Source organism: Nannospalax galili, unplaced genomic scaffold (genome assembly GCF_000622305.1).
Source record: "Nannospalax galili isolate Female #2095 unplaced genomic scaffold, S.galili_v1.0 scaffold227, whole genome shotgun sequence".
Taxonomy (NCBI): domain Eukaryota; kingdom Metazoa; phylum Chordata; class Mammalia; order Rodentia; family Spalacidae; genus Nannospalax; species Nannospalax galili.
In genome coordinates, this window is record NW_008360303.1 from 2915001 (window position 1) to 2932740 (window position 17740).

General features: G+C 34.8%; 1 protein-coding gene across 5 annotated transcripts in view; it reads left to right on the forward strand.

The window, feature by feature from the left end:
- Positions 1 to 17740, forward strand: part of Brinp3 (BMP/retinoic acid inducible neural specific 3) — a 474563-nt gene that overhangs the window by 229804 nt on the left and 227019 nt on the right. For all 5 annotated transcript variants that reach the window (XM_008824258.2, XM_008824257.1, XM_008824259.3 and 2 more), the window contains one exon: positions 2335 to 2525. In XM_008824258.2, the coding sequence (XP_008822480.1) occupies positions 2335 to 2525 (191 nt within the window). The remainder of the gene's footprint in view (positions 1 to 2334; positions 2526 to 17740) is intronic.

The following is a 17740-nucleotide window of genomic DNA, read 5'->3' on the forward strand; positions in this document are numbered from 1 at the left end:
ATATGTGTTTGTGTAATATGATGCAAACATTCAGGCCAATTCCTTACTGAAGGTGATAACCTGATATAAAATATTGATATCAACTCAAGTTTAGGAAGGTTAAAAAAGACACTGCTCTAAAAAAAAAAAAAGCATTATAAAAATTCCACTTTCTGGAGGCTCTGTACTTAATGAAGGACAGCACATTGAATAGATTTTAAAGAGACTATACCAAATTATCTAGACAGCAGTTTTCTTCACAGTGTGGTTCCTGGGACAGCAGCATTAGCATTTCTGTTTATTATTCAGCCATAAAGAAGAACAAAATCATGCCATTTGCAGGAAAATGAATCATGTTAAAGGAAATATATGGAGAATTAAGGTTTAAAGAAACAAAGTAGTGAAAGTAGAAAAGGAACTATTTGACAAGAGAAAGGGAGCTAAGAGTAAAAAGAGGATGAATGTACTTAGTAATATGCCACAGTAAAACTCACTCTTTGCGAAGTTAATAAGCAGTACTAAAAATGTTCTTTAAAAAACCCACATAGGAGCTGGGCGTGGTGGTGCACGCCTTTAATCCCAGCATTTGGGAGGCAGAGGCAGGCAGATTTCTGTGAGTTCGAGGCCAGCCTGGTCCATATAGTTCCAGGACAGCTGGAGATACAGGGAGACCCTGTCTCAAAAAGACCAAGACAAAACAAAACAAAACAAAAAAACCCCACATACTGTCATTTCCACCAAATATGCAATGAACGAGAATCTTTGGAGAGGAATTACCAAGCGATTCTAATAGGTACTGGTGTTTACGAACACTTGCTGATAATGAGTATTTAAAACTGTTTCGAGGATCTGAAGGACAGAGGAGATACCACGTCTCTCAAGGAAGGAAGCAGTATGTTAATCCAAGTGCAGGATAGTCTTCTCTAGACTCCTAAGTGAATCTGACCTTACAATTAGTTTTACAAAAGCCAGTGTTTTAAAACTCCCATGTCAGGTTTGTAAAATATGCACAGTGGGAGACTGCCAAGGCCATAGCTCTTGGTCCTAGAAGTAGATGTGCTGTTCTCATTAATCTCTGCAAATCCCTTCCTTACGTCTTTTCACCTTGCAGCACTGTGTCCTTTGAGTATTGCCTTACATATTGTTTTCCAGTTTTGCCCTCCATAGAAATTAATTACAAAATGAGTGGCAGTCTCACAGTATTACTGTCTCCACAGTGAGCTGTTCAATTCTCAGAACATGTTGTTCTGAATATTTTTAAGTATAATTTTATGTATTTGTTTCATTCATTTTGAAACTTCTCTAGATATAAACCAATTTGGACATGGACAATATGGGAGTGCATTTCTTCATAGATGTACTTTTTTAAAAACATATTTTATTTGTAATTTTTATTTATGTATATGAGTACATTCACTGCCATGTAGCTGCCCCCTTGTTAGACAGTGCCAGTCAGAAGAGGGTGACAGATTCCCTGGAGCTGGAGTTATGTATGTTTGTTAACCAACATGTGGGTGCTGGGAATCAAACTCCAGTCCTCTGTAAGAGCAGTCAGTGCTCTTAACCACTAAGCCATCTCTCCAGTCCCAACAGTTGTATCCTTAATCACATTTGCCTGGAAGATTGTAAGCATTGTATGCATACAACCTCTACTAGAAAAAAAAAAAGAATAGATTGTATCAAGTGATCCAGTTCACCAGAGAACTTTCCTAAGGCTTCCAGTTGACTTAACTGAAGCTAAATATATTAAACTTTGAAATATATACATTATTAAATTCCTTACTTGTCTTTCACCTGAGGAATCAATTGAAAAGTTATGATGCATCTTGAAAAATGGTTGTTTAAGAAGATTTTGAATTTTAGAATATGTTGAAATAGTGCTTATTATAAAGTGAAAGAGAAATGATAAAATTACTTTTAACTTTTGATTATTTTTATGTTTTCCTATAATTTCACAATATCCCTGATATTTTATGATTTTATATTCTAAAATGAATAGAAAATATATATGTATTTGAAGTGAGAAAATAATTGTCTTTTTATTCAGTTTCTCAAAGGAAAATTATTTTATTTTTTTTTCTTTTTTCTTACTTTCTGAATAACTACATTCATTTTATTTCCATAGATTCACATATCTTTGAGAAAAATGTTAGTGGGAGCTTTTCACTTTAAGTGGATTATTTTTCTCCCTGTAAATTGGGATTGACTATGAATTCCTGTGAATGAATTATAGATACTCTTAGTCTGCTCTAAGCCCCTGACAAAATATAACAGGCTAGAGTCATGGTGAACTTCTCAAATGAAAATATTTAGATAGATTGTGTACTTATGAATAAAAATGAATTTTCTCTTCAGGGAGTTTGGCCGTTGGAAAGTAAACAACCTTGCAGTTGAGAGAAGAAATTTCCTTGGCTCTCCTTTGCCTCTTGCCCCTGAATTCTTCCGCAACATAAGGCTTTTGGGACGCCGACCTACCCTTCAGCAAATCACAGAAAACCTTATCAAGAAATATGGGACTCATTTCTTGCTATCTGCTACTCTGGGAGGTAGGAGTCTGAAAATATTTTTTCCTTTGTTTGCTGTGTATAAAACTGTGTAGTTACTTAAACGTGTTCATAGAGTCATTAATTAAGGCCTTGGACAATATCTATTTTCATGAGGTAGATGACTAACAGTGTCTATCCAAAAGCTGCTTAGAAGCTAACACACATGAAATGTGTGCACAGTTGTGACAATCTATGATACAAGGTGATATGGTAAATTTTGTTTTAAGAACATATAACGAGCAACACAGTTCAGTGTCATCATTTCTGGCTAGAGAGAAAAGAAATGGCTTCATGGAGTAAGTTATAAAACCCTATAATTGCTGCTTATAAAATGCTATTGTAGTACTCTGAATGCAGTTGACACGATTTAGGAAAGGAGAGAAATCTAAATGCTGATAAATATATGAAAAAAAAGAATAAGAATTTCACTTATTTCTTAGTTTAGTGAAGAAATTAAGAAAACTGTTGTTTAATATGGATTTAGCTGTTCGAATAAAAAACGATATTCAAGTAGTTAATTACCAAGAAGCAAACTAAGACAAATATCCTAAAAGTTAAAAAAAAATCTTTGAATTCTCTATAATTAATTTTATGCATGTCCTTCAGTGACAACCGCTACACATTTCTATTTAAAAGTGTGGCTCCAGCTCTCATTGCATTGAAAATGGTTGGGTAAGTTGTCATTTTGTGCATGAGTTTATAAAAGATACCTGGTTTGTGCCCATGGAATAGTGCTATGGAAAACTATTTTTTCCTAATTTCTCAGCCTTTACCTTCCTTGTCTTGCAAGCTTGGGCCATCAGGAATGCAGGCAGAATTTTGTTTAATATATCCCAAAGGAAACTCTCTCTTCATTTCATATATGAGATCTTTAGAAAAAATCAATACTTATCATAAAGTATCCAAAATTTATCCCAAATTTGCCATGGTCCATCTTCCACACAGACCATTTTCAATCCTGACCCAGTGTATTTTCCTTGTTTATGCTGAAATCTATGGTTTACATTGGCATACATTACTGATCAAGAGCTAGATTTCATCTCAGACATCTTGTATGTCTCTTCCTAATACAATGGTCTCCTATTTTTGTATCCAAATGCAATTTCTCAGAGGCATTCCTGGGAATCCATTCCACAATAAAGCACAGCACAATCCCTTATGCTGGACTGTTTCATGATCTTGTTTTTTCTTTACACAAGACTTAGTATTATATAAAATATATATGATTCCTCCTGATTAGATTATAATCACTTTCCTGTTTTATATATGTGCGTGTACATATATATATATATATGTATATACATATATTCTTTTTCAAAATGGAGACCTTTACTGTGTCAGTGACCTCATTGCTTCATAATTGTAATGCTAGTTGTTATACAATAAGCTCTTATTAAACTATTGGTTTAATATATAACTTATCAAAACTATGTCAGGAAATCAACGTCTAGTTTTCTGACAAATGTAAAGTTTGTACTGTTCATAAAGGATACTGAACTCTGCTTGTGGATGAAAGAAGCAGCTCAAGAAAGTTAAAATGAGTAAACCTCACAAAGATTTAAAAATGAGAGAACTGAGGTCCCAGCAAAAGGCATACATGCAAACTATGAAAGAGTGGAAAATGATACAGGTCTCACACATTTAGAACCTATAAGTCCCCATAGCACATGAAAGCATTAACAGTGCAGAGTGTAGAGGGAGGGCTAAAAGAACAGGTTAGTGGCATTTGTATGCATTTCTCAGTTTCCTCCTTGCACAAATGCGTATTAATCAACTAGTAAGATTAATACATCAAACGGGTTGAATCCCAGTTGCCCCCATTTTTAAACACCTAAAAGACATTAAAATCCTTTACCTAATTTGTACATATTTTTATATTATTTTATTTTATCCTATTTGCAGTAAGGGAGAGAATAGAACCTGTATAGCAGTCAGGAGGAGTCTGTTGTAAATGTAGGAAAGTCTCTTTAATACAATAGAAAGCTTTATTTCAGCCTGCATTTAAGTTTTTAGCATTAATACTATATATTAGAAAATTATAAAATATTTCTATAATTATGATTTTGTGAAAATTGTGTCTATTTTGCTTACTAATGTCAAGTATTATAAATGCAGCAAAATCTGAAGTGTGAAAGTTAAATTATTTCCACAACATCTACTTTAAAAAGTTGAGTAATTTTAAATACATACAAGACTTTGTTACTTCTTTCCCAACAGAGCAGGGTACCTAGAAGACTCTCAGACCACAAGATACAGTTTAGGAGTGAGGGAAAGTGGGAGATTAAGGGGAAAGCCAGAGACAAGTGATCCAAAGCTCATGTGGCTCCCTTCGAAACAATTGTTTGAATATTGTTTATATTTTGACAATATTTAAAGACATTCTATTATTTTAGTAGCATGAATGGTACATTTATGCATTGAGTTTAGTTTCATATTGTTGGTGAGTTTTCTTTGTTTATAAATTGTATTTCAGATTCTCATGTGATTAAATTGGTTTGGAGCTTGACTGTTCCAATGATGGAAAAATATGTTATTATTTTCACATGTCAGTTTATTATAAAACAGGAAAAATTTAATCCCTCCAGGAAAAAAAATACATAATTAGAAACACATTTAATGAATTTCCATGCTACGAAAACAACATAAGATTCTATCCACCAGTAAAATTGTGTCTAAAAAGAAATCAATACCAAAAAATAAATTGTGTCTAAAAAGAAATCAATACCAAAAAATAAAATATCATAAAGTACTTAACAATAAATTTACACAGAGGCAAAAAGGTCTGTCATGGACTGACTAGACTCTAGTGGATGAACTTATACTAAAGGACATCTAGGTACAAATTATTGACTGAATAGGCCTTAATATACTTGACAGAATATATGAAATCCAGTGTAGGAGGGCTAAGGGAGGATGTGGATGGGGAAGGGTATCTAAATTTGATTAAGATCTATTATACTAAATATACAAAGACTCAATAAAAAGATACATAAAAAGAAATAAAACAGTACAATTACAATAGAAAAAAGTCTATGATGAAAACTGTAACACAATATAGAAAAATGATTAAAATCAACTAAACACAGAATGACAGGATTCAGCCTTCTCTCTCCACCATCACACATTCTCAGGCCTAGCTTAGGTGATGCAACGCAGGCATCCGCCCAGAAACCAGCAACACTGTCCACACCAGTGTTCTGAGAGCAAGTAGAGTTTGACGTGGACAGTAAAGCTCAGAAATGGCACCTATCCCTAGCTGAGTCCACTTCTTACACCCCATTTACACGTCAACACTGAGCACCAATCTGTCAGCTGGGCTACAAACCTGAGAAGTTGGAGTAACATTAAACAAAGATGCAAACACTTACTCAACAAAAAAAAGATCAGATATCCATACCAGGAAATCCAACTAATGGCATAACTCCAGGAGCATAGATCCCATCCTCAAAGCATAAATAACATAAATAACCAAGACAGTATGCCTCCTCTATTCATGAACTACTCTTTACAGTGTTTCTTGTGAAAAGTAACCTAGCTGAGGCGCTAGAAATTGATCTCAAATTAACAATTATAAATATGCTCAAGAAACGCAGTGTTGACTTGAATGAAAGATTGTGAAAACAAAAGATTGAACAAAACGTAAAATAATAAAAGATATGACATTAAAATGTAATAAAGATAATCTTTATTCAAAGGTCACACTGAAATAAAAATGGAAAACCTCTGTAATTAAAACAAAACACACTCAAGAAAATCTCACGAAAGGATTGGATCAGGTGAAAGACAAAACATCAGATCTCTAAAGCTAGGTAGAGGAAATGGAACACTCAGCCAAAATGAAAATGAGTTCTAAATCTAAAATATCCCAGAAAGGGAAGGTGCAGGAACTCTGGACATTGTAAAAAGACCAAATATGCAAATAGTAGTATACAAAATGAAGAAAATTTCCCAAGTCTAAGGAAAGGGATACCCACTAAGGTGCAAGAGGCATGTAGAATACCAAGAACTAGGACCGGGAAAAAGAAAGACAAAAATGCCTCACTTCAAAAATACTCAAAACATTACGTGTATGAAAGAAAGAAAATATGTTGAAAACTTTGAGACAGAAATGTCACATCACATACAAAAGCAGGCTATTAGAATAATAGTTGATTATTCAATGGAGTCTATGAAATCCAGAACAAGTTGAACTAATGTTCTACAAGTCATGAAAAAACATGGGTGCCAGACAAGACTACTCCATCCAGCAAAATTATCATTTGTAATTGAAGGAGAAAGAAAAACTTTGATGATCAAAACATATTTAAGGAATGTTTAAGTCCAGTAAGCCAGCTTTACCCAGATTACAAGGAGGAATACTTGTTCAGAAGAGATTAAATACACCAAGAAGGCACGAGGAAAAAATAAACACTCCCACAACAGAAAATTAAAAATGATATAAGAAAATAACAACATGAAAATAATAGGAATTTATAAACACTAGTAAATGACTCTCAATATTAATGGTCTTAATTCCGAAATGAAAAACAAACAGAATGAATTAGATACAGGATCCAACTTTTTGCTGCCTCCAATAAACAGATTTCAGCATTAAAGATACACATGGGAAAAGAATGGCAAAAGGCATCCTAGGAAAATGGAGCTAAGAAGCAAGCAGGGGTAGTAATTCTAATATCTGACAAAATAAACTTAAACCAAAACTAACCACAAAAGGTAAAGTAGGACATCTCCTGCTTATTAAAGAAAAATCTACCAAGAGAATATCACTAATAAAAACATATACACAACAGAGGACCATACAGTTTCATAAATAAACAGTATTAGATAAAAACCCATAGATTTACTCCAAAACAGTGAAGGTGAGTGACTTTAGTACTCCATTCTCAGCAATAAACAGGTAATCCATACAAAATCTAAATAGAGAAATTCTGGAGTCAAATAACAACATAAATCAAGTGAGCCTAACAGATATTTACAGAGCATTCCACCCAAACACTAAAGGACATATTTTCTTCTTAGGAGCCATGGAACTTTCTCTAAAATTGACCACATATTGGGACAGAAAGCAAGTTCCAATAAATATAGGAAAATAAAACCAACACCCTGCATTCTATCTGACCACATAGGAATAAAGTAGGGTATCAACAACAATAAAAAAATGTGAAAAAACACTCAAATTCATGAAAACTAATACACTACTGATAAAAACTGGGTCAAGGGAGAAATCAGGAAGAAAATTAAAAAGTTCCTTGAATTGAATGAATTTGAAAACATAACAAACCCAAATATATGCAACATAACGAAGCTATTACTAAGAAGCAAGTTTATAGCATCAAGTGCCTACATCAGTAAAACTGGGGGTAACCCATATTAATAATTTACTGATGCACCTGAAGGCCATGGAAAAGCAGAAGTAAACATCACCCACAAACAGTAGACCAAATGTGATTATCAAAATAGTGACTAAAAGTCATGAAAAATAAACAAAATAGTACAAAGTAACAAAAAAGAAGAGGTGAGTCTTTGAAAATATTAACAAGATTGACATACCTTTAAAAATCTTTATTCCTATAAAATGGAAAAATCTAAAATAAATGGATCAATTTCTAGTTATGTATGAACCAACTAAATTAAGTTAAATGGAGACAATCAATTTAAATGGCCCATAACAATCAATGAGTCAGAAACCAAAATTTAAAATCTCCCACACGGCTCAGGGATCATTGTAGAAGCGGGGGGTGGGGGACAGAAAGATTGTAAGAGCTGGAGTTGGACCATAACACAGGGAAGCAGAGACTTTTAGACAACTGGAAGCTTGCACATCTGAACTTGTGGTAATGGTGGCATCGAGCGCAGGACCCATGCCAACTCAATCAGACAAAGGTCCAGAATGAAGCAAGGGAAAGCCCTAAGCTAGGAAGTACTGGATACTGTTTACTACTGGGTGAGGGAGAATAGGACTTACCAATGATCTCTGGATAGGCAGACTAGACTCCAGAGGATAAATTTGCGCCAAAGGACATCTGGGTATAAATGCTTGACTGGATAGGACTTTACATGTATGCAAAATATATGAGGTCCAGTTAGGGGCTGGGGGACATGGGTGAGGAGGGGGGTGTCTAAATTTGATTGAGAACTCTTGTCTGACATGACCAAAAGCTCAATTAAAAAAAAAATCTCCTAACTTCAAAAGCCCAGGGCCAGATGGATACAATGCAATATTACGCCATAACTTCAAAGTATTAAGAACTAATACCAATAGTTTGAAGGTTATTCCATACAATAGACAAGGAAGGATCATTTCCACATTCTGTCAATAATCCAGTCTTACCTTGATAAAATAAGACAAAAAAACCCGCAACAAAAAGAAAATTATAGGCCCAATTTGTCCGATGAAGATAGACACAAACATTTTCAATAAGCATTTGCAATCTGAATACAAGAGCACATCCAAAGGTTTGTCAATTTATAGTCCAGTCTTGATATTGTGATTTCCATTTCATTCATTCTTTTGGTGAAGCTTTCTGCTGTCATTTCAAATTGGCTCATTGAGCTTTTTACTACCTTCTTCATTTCATTGTACATTTTCTTTAATATTTCTATTTCTTTTGTGAATTCATTCGGAAATTTGTCCCTTTCCCCTTCTACTTATCTGAGTTGTTTGTGTTTTCTTTAAATTTATTGGCTTCTTTGGTCATGGTTATGATTGCTCTTTTCATAGAATTCTTCTATAGGACTGGGGGTGTTTGGTAAGGACATATTTTAGTTTTTCATATTATTACTTATTGTTGCCGTTTTGGCATGTGAATTTCTTTTGTTGCTTGTGATTCTAGTATTATACTCAAGCTTTCCTTTGTTGAGTTGAAGCTTGATTCTGTTTGTATTGTTGATGTACCTTGGTTGCTTTCCGATTGAATATGAAAAGCTGGTTTATTTCGGCTTCAGGTTCTCTCTTTTGATTTTATATTGGAGGGAAATGATGGTTCTAGTTAGGCTACTCAGGTGCTCCCAAGGAGGAGGAAGCAGCCCCAGCTAAGTTAGGTGCACTTCAGTAGCCACAGTTGAATAGTGCCAAGGTCCAAGGAGAGGAGATGGGGAATGTATGTCCTGGTCTACAATAGCCAGTAGAGAAGCCTCTGCCCTGGAACAATGGGTGGGATTTCAGATGGACCCAAATCAGGGAGATGGACAAGGCCTGATTTGACCAGTTCACCCTATAGTCCATCTGAATCAGGTGCTCTCTGACAGTCTCAAAAGATCTGAGCACATGAAGAGGTTATGGGGGGAGAACATCCAGGCCCCTACTACCCAGCATAGAAGCCTGGTCCTGGAGCAGTGAAAGGGAAGGCAGATGGTCCCAAAGCTGTTAACTCAAATATTTTAAAATAGATAAGTTGAGTATAAAATATTCACTCACAGTGTTAAAGGGATGAAAATAAATAAGTGAAATACTGGTTTTCTCAGAGTCCCTTAGAGCATCATACAATTGACTTGGACATAAAACTCTGGATACTGTGTTTGAAGCCTTTAATAAGATATTTTATGATAGATAAAGTCATTGATTGAATTATATTCCCTTAGAGAAAATCCATTTAACAAAACTTCTTCAACGTGCATCATTTTCCTATGTTTGATTTTATAGTGTCTAGCCTGCTGATCAATACCGTAATGCTGCTTGCTGCTGTTTTGGATAATGACATATAAACTCCATCACTGTTTAAATTTCTAAAATATCCTCTTTAATTTAATGAATCTATCTTGAAAAAGATTATACTCCTTGGATATATTGATTTTTAGCTACAGAATTCATTTCATAAATGTTTTTAATCCATTTTCTTATAATAAAATATATAACAAATACTGAAATGAAAGTGCATCTCTATGGTGAACATGAAAACAAAAATAAGAAATGAAGAATGAAAAATGATCTTTAAATTGATGGAATTTAATTAGAAGGAGGGAGAGTGTCAATTCAATAACATTAGGTTTGAATTCTGTTTCTATATTAGCCATGTCAAACAATTTAGAACAACTGTAGACAAAACAGTCATTATTTTTTTTATAAAAGCACTATATCAACTGTATACACAAATTTTAAATGTACCTGATCCTCATTTTCAGAATTCAGTGACTTACCCAGCAGGCCATCTGTGTAAATAACAATAATGGTAAAAATAAAGGAGAAATTGAGATTAAAATCGCTGGCTTAGATATTTTTAACATGAGTAACCAAAATAAAAGATGAATGCTATGTTGTAGGATATCTGTTATTTGAGATTTAAGTGTAATTATACTCTGGCTCTTTTATATAGTACATTCATAGAGTAGATAAACTATGTGTCTATGTGTCTGTTGTTTGGATGTTGTATATTCCTGTTACCGTATGGTAAGACAGGAGATACCAGATCTTCCTTATATAGGAACTCTCCAATCACTGATGAAAACAGGCTTTTCTTTCTGTTATAAATTTTATTGTGGCCTAGGGCCTCATGAATTGAATTGGGCCAAGAACATCAGCATTGTCTTGGAGCTTGTTAGAAATGCAGAATAGCAGACTCAGTCCCAGACACTGAATCAATCTAAATTTAACTACATTTCCAGGTGACTTAAATGCACTTGCATTTGAACAGCATTGCTTGTAGTGTCTAAATAAATTTAAAGCGAACTTGACTGCTTCAGGAATCTCACTTCTGGGAATTAATCTATAGAAAGAATAGCAGGAATTTGGAGCTATACATGAACGAAATGTACAAAATATCAATTTTGCATTGTTTTTAAACACCTTCAAAATCAGAAGTAGCTTAATTATCTTCCAATCAGAGCAGATTCATTGCTACTGAACCTTGAGCCATTTCCAATTCCTTTTTTAAAGTAATTGCACTATAGGGAGTATGATGGTGTTTGAGCAATTTTAGTTAGGCTGTCTTTTCCTGGAGATAGCTGCTAATGATCATAAGGTCAGTTGATTTTCTTTGGAGTATTTTAAAAAACATTTTGGTTCTTTGTCAAAGGTATATAGGGTTAGCTATTTCTTTGCCATAATATCTCAATTGGTTTTAACCTGGTATGTTTGTCTTTTTTTCCTATGAAGCCTTTATCTATAAAGACAGTTCTTCTTGCCAGAAGATTATTTATTACTACTATTTCTTTCTAAAACATTCTTTTCCCACTCCATTATTAGATGAATTGGGGGATGTGCCAGTTTGTGTACCTTCACTTTGTTAAAGATGGTTAAGTCCTGAACAAACGACAGAGGTAAACTGAGCCCTTCAAAAGGGGAAAAACAAACAAACAAACAAACAAAAAAAACCCAGAAAACAATAAATAGTGAGCCTGCCATAATTCTTCCTTATGAGCTTTGTTCTCTTGATTTCTCCTTTTTACTCAATTCAAAATTCCCAAATCTAAATTCTCCTCTATGCTATTTCAAAAATTAATCCTAGGGACTGGAGAGATGGCTCAGAGGTTCAGAGCACTAGCTGTTCTTTCAGATGACCTGGGTTCCATTCCCAGCACCCACATGGTTGCAACAACTCTAGTTCCAGGGAGCTCTAATGCCCTCTTTTGCCTTCTGTGGGCATTGCATGACACAGGTGCACTTATAAATATGCAGGGAATGCACACATATACATAAAATAAAAATAATAAGATTTTAAAAATTGACCTTAGTATTTAAAGGATTTCAGAATATTCCTGGTGTCTTCTGAATTAAATTTTGAGCCAAATTTCATTTAAAAATGAATATTGAATTATATAATTTATATGAGAGTACTTCTCATATAATAAATGAAAATATATATGAACACATTTCACACATAGGCTGAGTCATACTTCAGATAAATGTTTTGGATGGAAATTTATCAATTATGTGTTTAATGATAAATTGCATTATAACATAACAATTTCAATGTGATACATAAAAATGATTTTATGATTTAAAAAAGTACAAAATATCAAACTATTGTAATTTTCACAAAAGGAATAGTATCCCATCTCCAAAAGTGCAATGGTATTTTTGAGATAGAGGCCTATATCCATATAACACTGAATTTATATTTAAGCCATATTTGAAAAGTTACTTCTTATGGAGACTTTCCATTCAATCAGTAGTTAAAATAAGTAAAACTCATACCAATGCAAAAAATTATACTAATAAAAACTTTAGGTTTAAGAAAGTTGAAGAGTCTCTGTTTATCTGTCGTGTACATATTTGTGCATGTGTGTGCATGTGTGTGTGTGTTTGTGTTTGTGTGTAATGCTGTAAGACAGGTGACAAATCCTCAAAGCGTAGCAATCACAAAATGTGATAAAACTTGACTATCCAGAATAGTTAGCTTCATTTAGTTAAAAAAAATAAAAATTTGGAGCTGGAAAGACAGCTCAGCATTCAAGAGCACTGACTGCTCTTGCAGAGGACCTGGATTCAATTCCCAGCATCGACATGGTGGCTAACAATCATCGTAAGTACAGTTCCAGGGGATCCTACATCTCCTTCTCATCTCTGCTAGCATTATACAACATGGGTGCATCACATACATGCAAGCAATACACACATACACATAAAATAAAAATAATAAAATCAGAGGTTGTTTCCATATCTGCTGGACCTTGCAGTTCTGTTCTGGGTGACTTCTCATTCTGGAAGTTAAGGAAAGAAGGCTTTCTTAAGAATACACTGTCTTCTCTCTTTCTGATGATGTTAATATGGATGATTTCCATATCAGGGCAGGTAAAATCATAATTGTAAAGTCACAACATATCAGATGTCTATAATCCTGTCAACTAATCATAATATAATGCTAAAATTGTGATTTTTGTAGATTTTTTTTTCTGTGCTTCACATCTTCTTAGGAAAGGGCCATTTAATAAGAGCTTTTAGTGTCCATCATGAAGTTTTAGTTGGAGAAAACATCTACAAGTTTTCCATATGGAAAAATTACATCTTTTTTATCTCTGTAGTCATGGTGTTTAGACAATTATTTCTCATTGATAATTTTGTAATCTTTTCTATGTTTTAACAACATTGAATGATGAAATGCTTTCAAAAGTCTAGTCATGTTTATCAACTGTGCAGTCTATTGGAACTCATGTCATGTGTATGGACAAAAGCTGTTTTAAAAATGAATGCACATTATCTTTGAACACATTTTTAAGAAATTAGCTGAATGAGCTTCCTAAGCTCAATAGTCCTTGCTTTTTATTACATAGAATTTTATTTTTTAATATATTTTATTTTTTATTTTTATTTATGTGTATGAGTGTATTGCCTGCATGTATGCGAGTGCACCTGTGTTGTGTAATGCTGCAGAGGTCAGAAGAGGGCTTTGGATTCCCCTGGAACTGGAGTTAAGGATGGTTAGTAGCTGCCATGTGGGTGCTGGGAATTGAACCTGGGTCCTATGCATAAGTAGTCAGCGCTTTTAACCACTGAGCCATGTCTCCTGCGCCCTTATTACATAAAACTTTAAAACATAAATTTTTAAAGGACTTACAAGATTGGATACATGTGAGAAATTTAGTTGATAATATAGCCTTTTATCTCAAGCCTGGCTGTGAGCATCTCAAAGGATTTGAAAAGCATAAAAATCATGAAAGAGCTGTAGTTATATATCTATTTTAAACACATCAGATTGCTTAGGTGGAAAAAAGAGTGCATTCTCCATATAGATTGAGAATCCATGACAGAATAGCTTACATATTTAACAATTCATGTTTTAAAATACTCGAATGTTAACATAAGCTGCCTAACTTACATCAACTTGTTGTGTGGCATTTTATAAGAATTTAAAATAACCTTTAACAGTTTTTGTAATGTATACTGTGAAATTCAGTTGTCTCACATATCTGATTTGAGGGATAACTTTGCATTCACAGCTTAATATTCTGTTATGGAGGAAAAAACTATGAGCTATTTACAAATGAGTCATCCTTCTCAGACTATTCGAAATGATAGTTCACTGCTACTGTTTCAAAATGCCCCATATATTTTGATAATAAAATGCATTAGTTAGCAAGTTTGATTGAGTCCAGGTTCCTGTGGTAAAACTTTAGTAATTTGAAATTCTAATGTAAATGGAAAGACCTCCTCATTCATCATGAAGCTGAATAAGACTAGGAAAAGAGAAGAAACTGATACCCATTGTATACATTTGTGTTCTGTCAGTTCTGTAGAGCAATTGCATTGTTTAATTTTCTCAGAGATTTAAAAGAGGATATTTACTCTCAGGTGGGAATAAGATACTGAATGTACATGTAACCTTCACAGCATCCCAAATTCAGTAAGCAGAGAATGGTTTATGTTCAAGACTTCCCCAGTCATACATAAAATAAAACCATGTCTGCCCTCCTCCTTCTTTCACATGGCCTCCAGAATTCCTTAATTAAACTGCCCAAATTTGAACAAGTGTATAGAAGAATTACTAAAAAATTAAGTGTACTAAGATATTCAACACTTTAATTTTTTTAAATTCATTTTTTTTTTTAGCTTTTGGGGCTTCATATAATAGTTCTTAATCAAATTCAGACCCCTCCCCCATCCATGCCTCCCCCATCCCCCCACCAAACCTCATGTGTTTCACCATGCATGCTAAGTACTACTCATTCAAGGGTTTATACCCAAGTGTCCTTCAGCGCAAATGGTCCACTGGAGTCCAGTCAGCCCATCTAGTGATCATGTGTGTAAGTCATACTCTCCCTCACCTAGCAGCAATCAGTCTTTAATAGTTCTCAGTCTAGTATCTGCCTGTCACTCATTTCCCTCCTCCCCTCTGGGCCTCCACTCAACTGAGTTGACATGGCTCCTGTGCTCAACACGACCATTGCCACAAGTTCACATGTGCAAGTTTCCAGTGACTCGGAAACCTCTGCTTCCCTGTGTTCATTCACCAGCCCTGGCTCTTAAAATCTTTTTATCTACCTCTTCCTCAATGGTCCTTGAGCCATGGGTGAATGAGTTTCCACATACGAGTCCTATATCACACTGTACAGTCTCTTATTCTTTAAAACTTGGCCAGTTGTGGCCTTCTGTGTGCATCATACTCTGTTGTATAAGGAAGCTATACTGATGAGAGTGGGAGGTGTACATGTTTTCTCTCCACCCCTTAGTCTGCTATGTGGCATGAACCTTGGTTGTAGAGGTTCAACTGTAGATGTGTCATCTAGTACTGGGCATCTCTCACACATAAGTTCTCTGTGTCTGACCAGATGTGCAATTCTGAACTAGCCTCCATCTGTTGCAAAATGAAGCTTCTTTGATGAGTGCTGTACAGTATGTTTAACTGTACATATATGGATCAATATTGAGCAAATAGCAGGAAGCTTCATTTGTCTTGAGATAGGAAAGAGATGGACTTTTCTCCAAGATCTATCCTCTCTGGCCATGTGTATTTGGCTGAATTTACAGTGCTACCCATGGGCTCCCTCCCATTGAGAGGGCTTCAATTCTAATTATAGCTGTTGATTGCCCCCCAGATTAACAGTGCCACTCTTATCTGTGGCCCCCAGATAACCATGCCACAAATAGACATAGTTTGCCATGCCAGTCGTTATGGTTATTAGCCTTTAGTGTTTTCCCTCCGTGTATCCTTTCCCTTTTCCTGGTTCCTGGTCTTACAGCAGAAATTTTATATTCACTTGTAAGGGATTGGTGCTACAAGCCACATATGAGGGTGAATATATGACATTACTTTTCTGCATTTGTGTTATATCACTTAGTACAACATGTTCTAGTTCCATTCATTTACCTAAAATTTAATAATTTCATCTTTTCTTACTGATGACTAGAACTGTGTTGAGTAGATGTACCATATTTCTATTAACCATTCACCAGTTCAGGGACATTTATGTTGTTTCTATTTCTTAGCTATTAGGAAGAGGGCATCAACAAACATGGATTTACAGGTATCTCTACAGCACAATGAGTTCTTTGGGTATATGCCAAGGAATGGTATAACCAGGTCATATGATAGGTTCATTTTTATATTTTTGAGGGTTCTCCACACTGCTTTCCATAGTGTTTGCATAAGTTTGCATTCCCACCAGCAGTGAGTGAGCGTTCCTCTTTCTCCACATCCCCCTCAGCATTTGGAGTCTTTCATTCTCTTGACCTTAGCCAGCCTGACTAAGGTAAGATGGAATGTTAAAGGGGTTTTTTTTGAATCAGCATTTCTCAAATTACTAAGGATATACAACACTTTTTATGGTGCTTCTTAGCCATTTTTATTTCTTTTTATTTCTAAACAGAGAGCTCTGTTTAGATCGGTTGCCCCTCTCTTTATTGGTTCATTTATTTTATTTCTTTCCTTTTTAAGTTTTTTGTATATCCTGGATATTAATCCTCTCTAGGATGTGTAGCTGGTGAAGATTTTCTCCCACTCAGTGGATTTCCTCTTCCCTTCCTTAGTTGTTTCTTTTGCTGTACAGAAGCTTTGTAATTTTATGAAGTCCCACTTACTGATTGTTCACCTTTGTGCCTGAGCAGCTGGTGTCTGATTTAGAAAGTCCTTTCCAATGCCTATACATTGACGAATACCGTCTACATTTTCTTCTAGCAGTTTCTGAGTTTCAGGTTTTATATCGAGGTCTTTGATCCATTTGGAGTTGACTTTTGTCCAGGGTGAAAGATAAGGGTCAAGTTTAATTCTTCTGCAGGTGGAAACACCACTTGTTAAATATGCTATCTTTCCTCCAGTGTATTTTCTTAGCACCTTTGTCAAATATCAGGTGGCTAACGTTATATGTACTTATGTTTGGGTCTTCTATCATGTTCCATTGATTTACATGCCTATTTTGTGCCAGTACCATGCTGTTTTTATGACTATAGCTTTGTAATATATTCTGCGAACTCCTATGGTCATCTCCCTTGCATTGTTCTTTTTGCCCAAGATTGTTTTGGCTATCTGGGGTCTTTTATGAGTCCATATGAATTTTAAAATGATTATTTCAAGCTCTGTGATGAATCCCATGGGTATTTTGATTGGGAGTGTACTGAACCTATAAATTGTTTTTGATAAAATGGTCATTTCCACAATGTTGATTCTACCAATCCTTGTGCATGGTACACCTTCCCGTCTCTTAGTGTCTTCCTCTATCTCTTTTTTTAGAGTTTTGAAGTTTTCATTGTAGAGATCTTTAATGTCTTTGGTTTGTTTTATCCCCAATTTTTTTTGAAGTAATTGAGAAGGAGATGGTTTCCTCAAGTGCTTTTTCTGATTGCT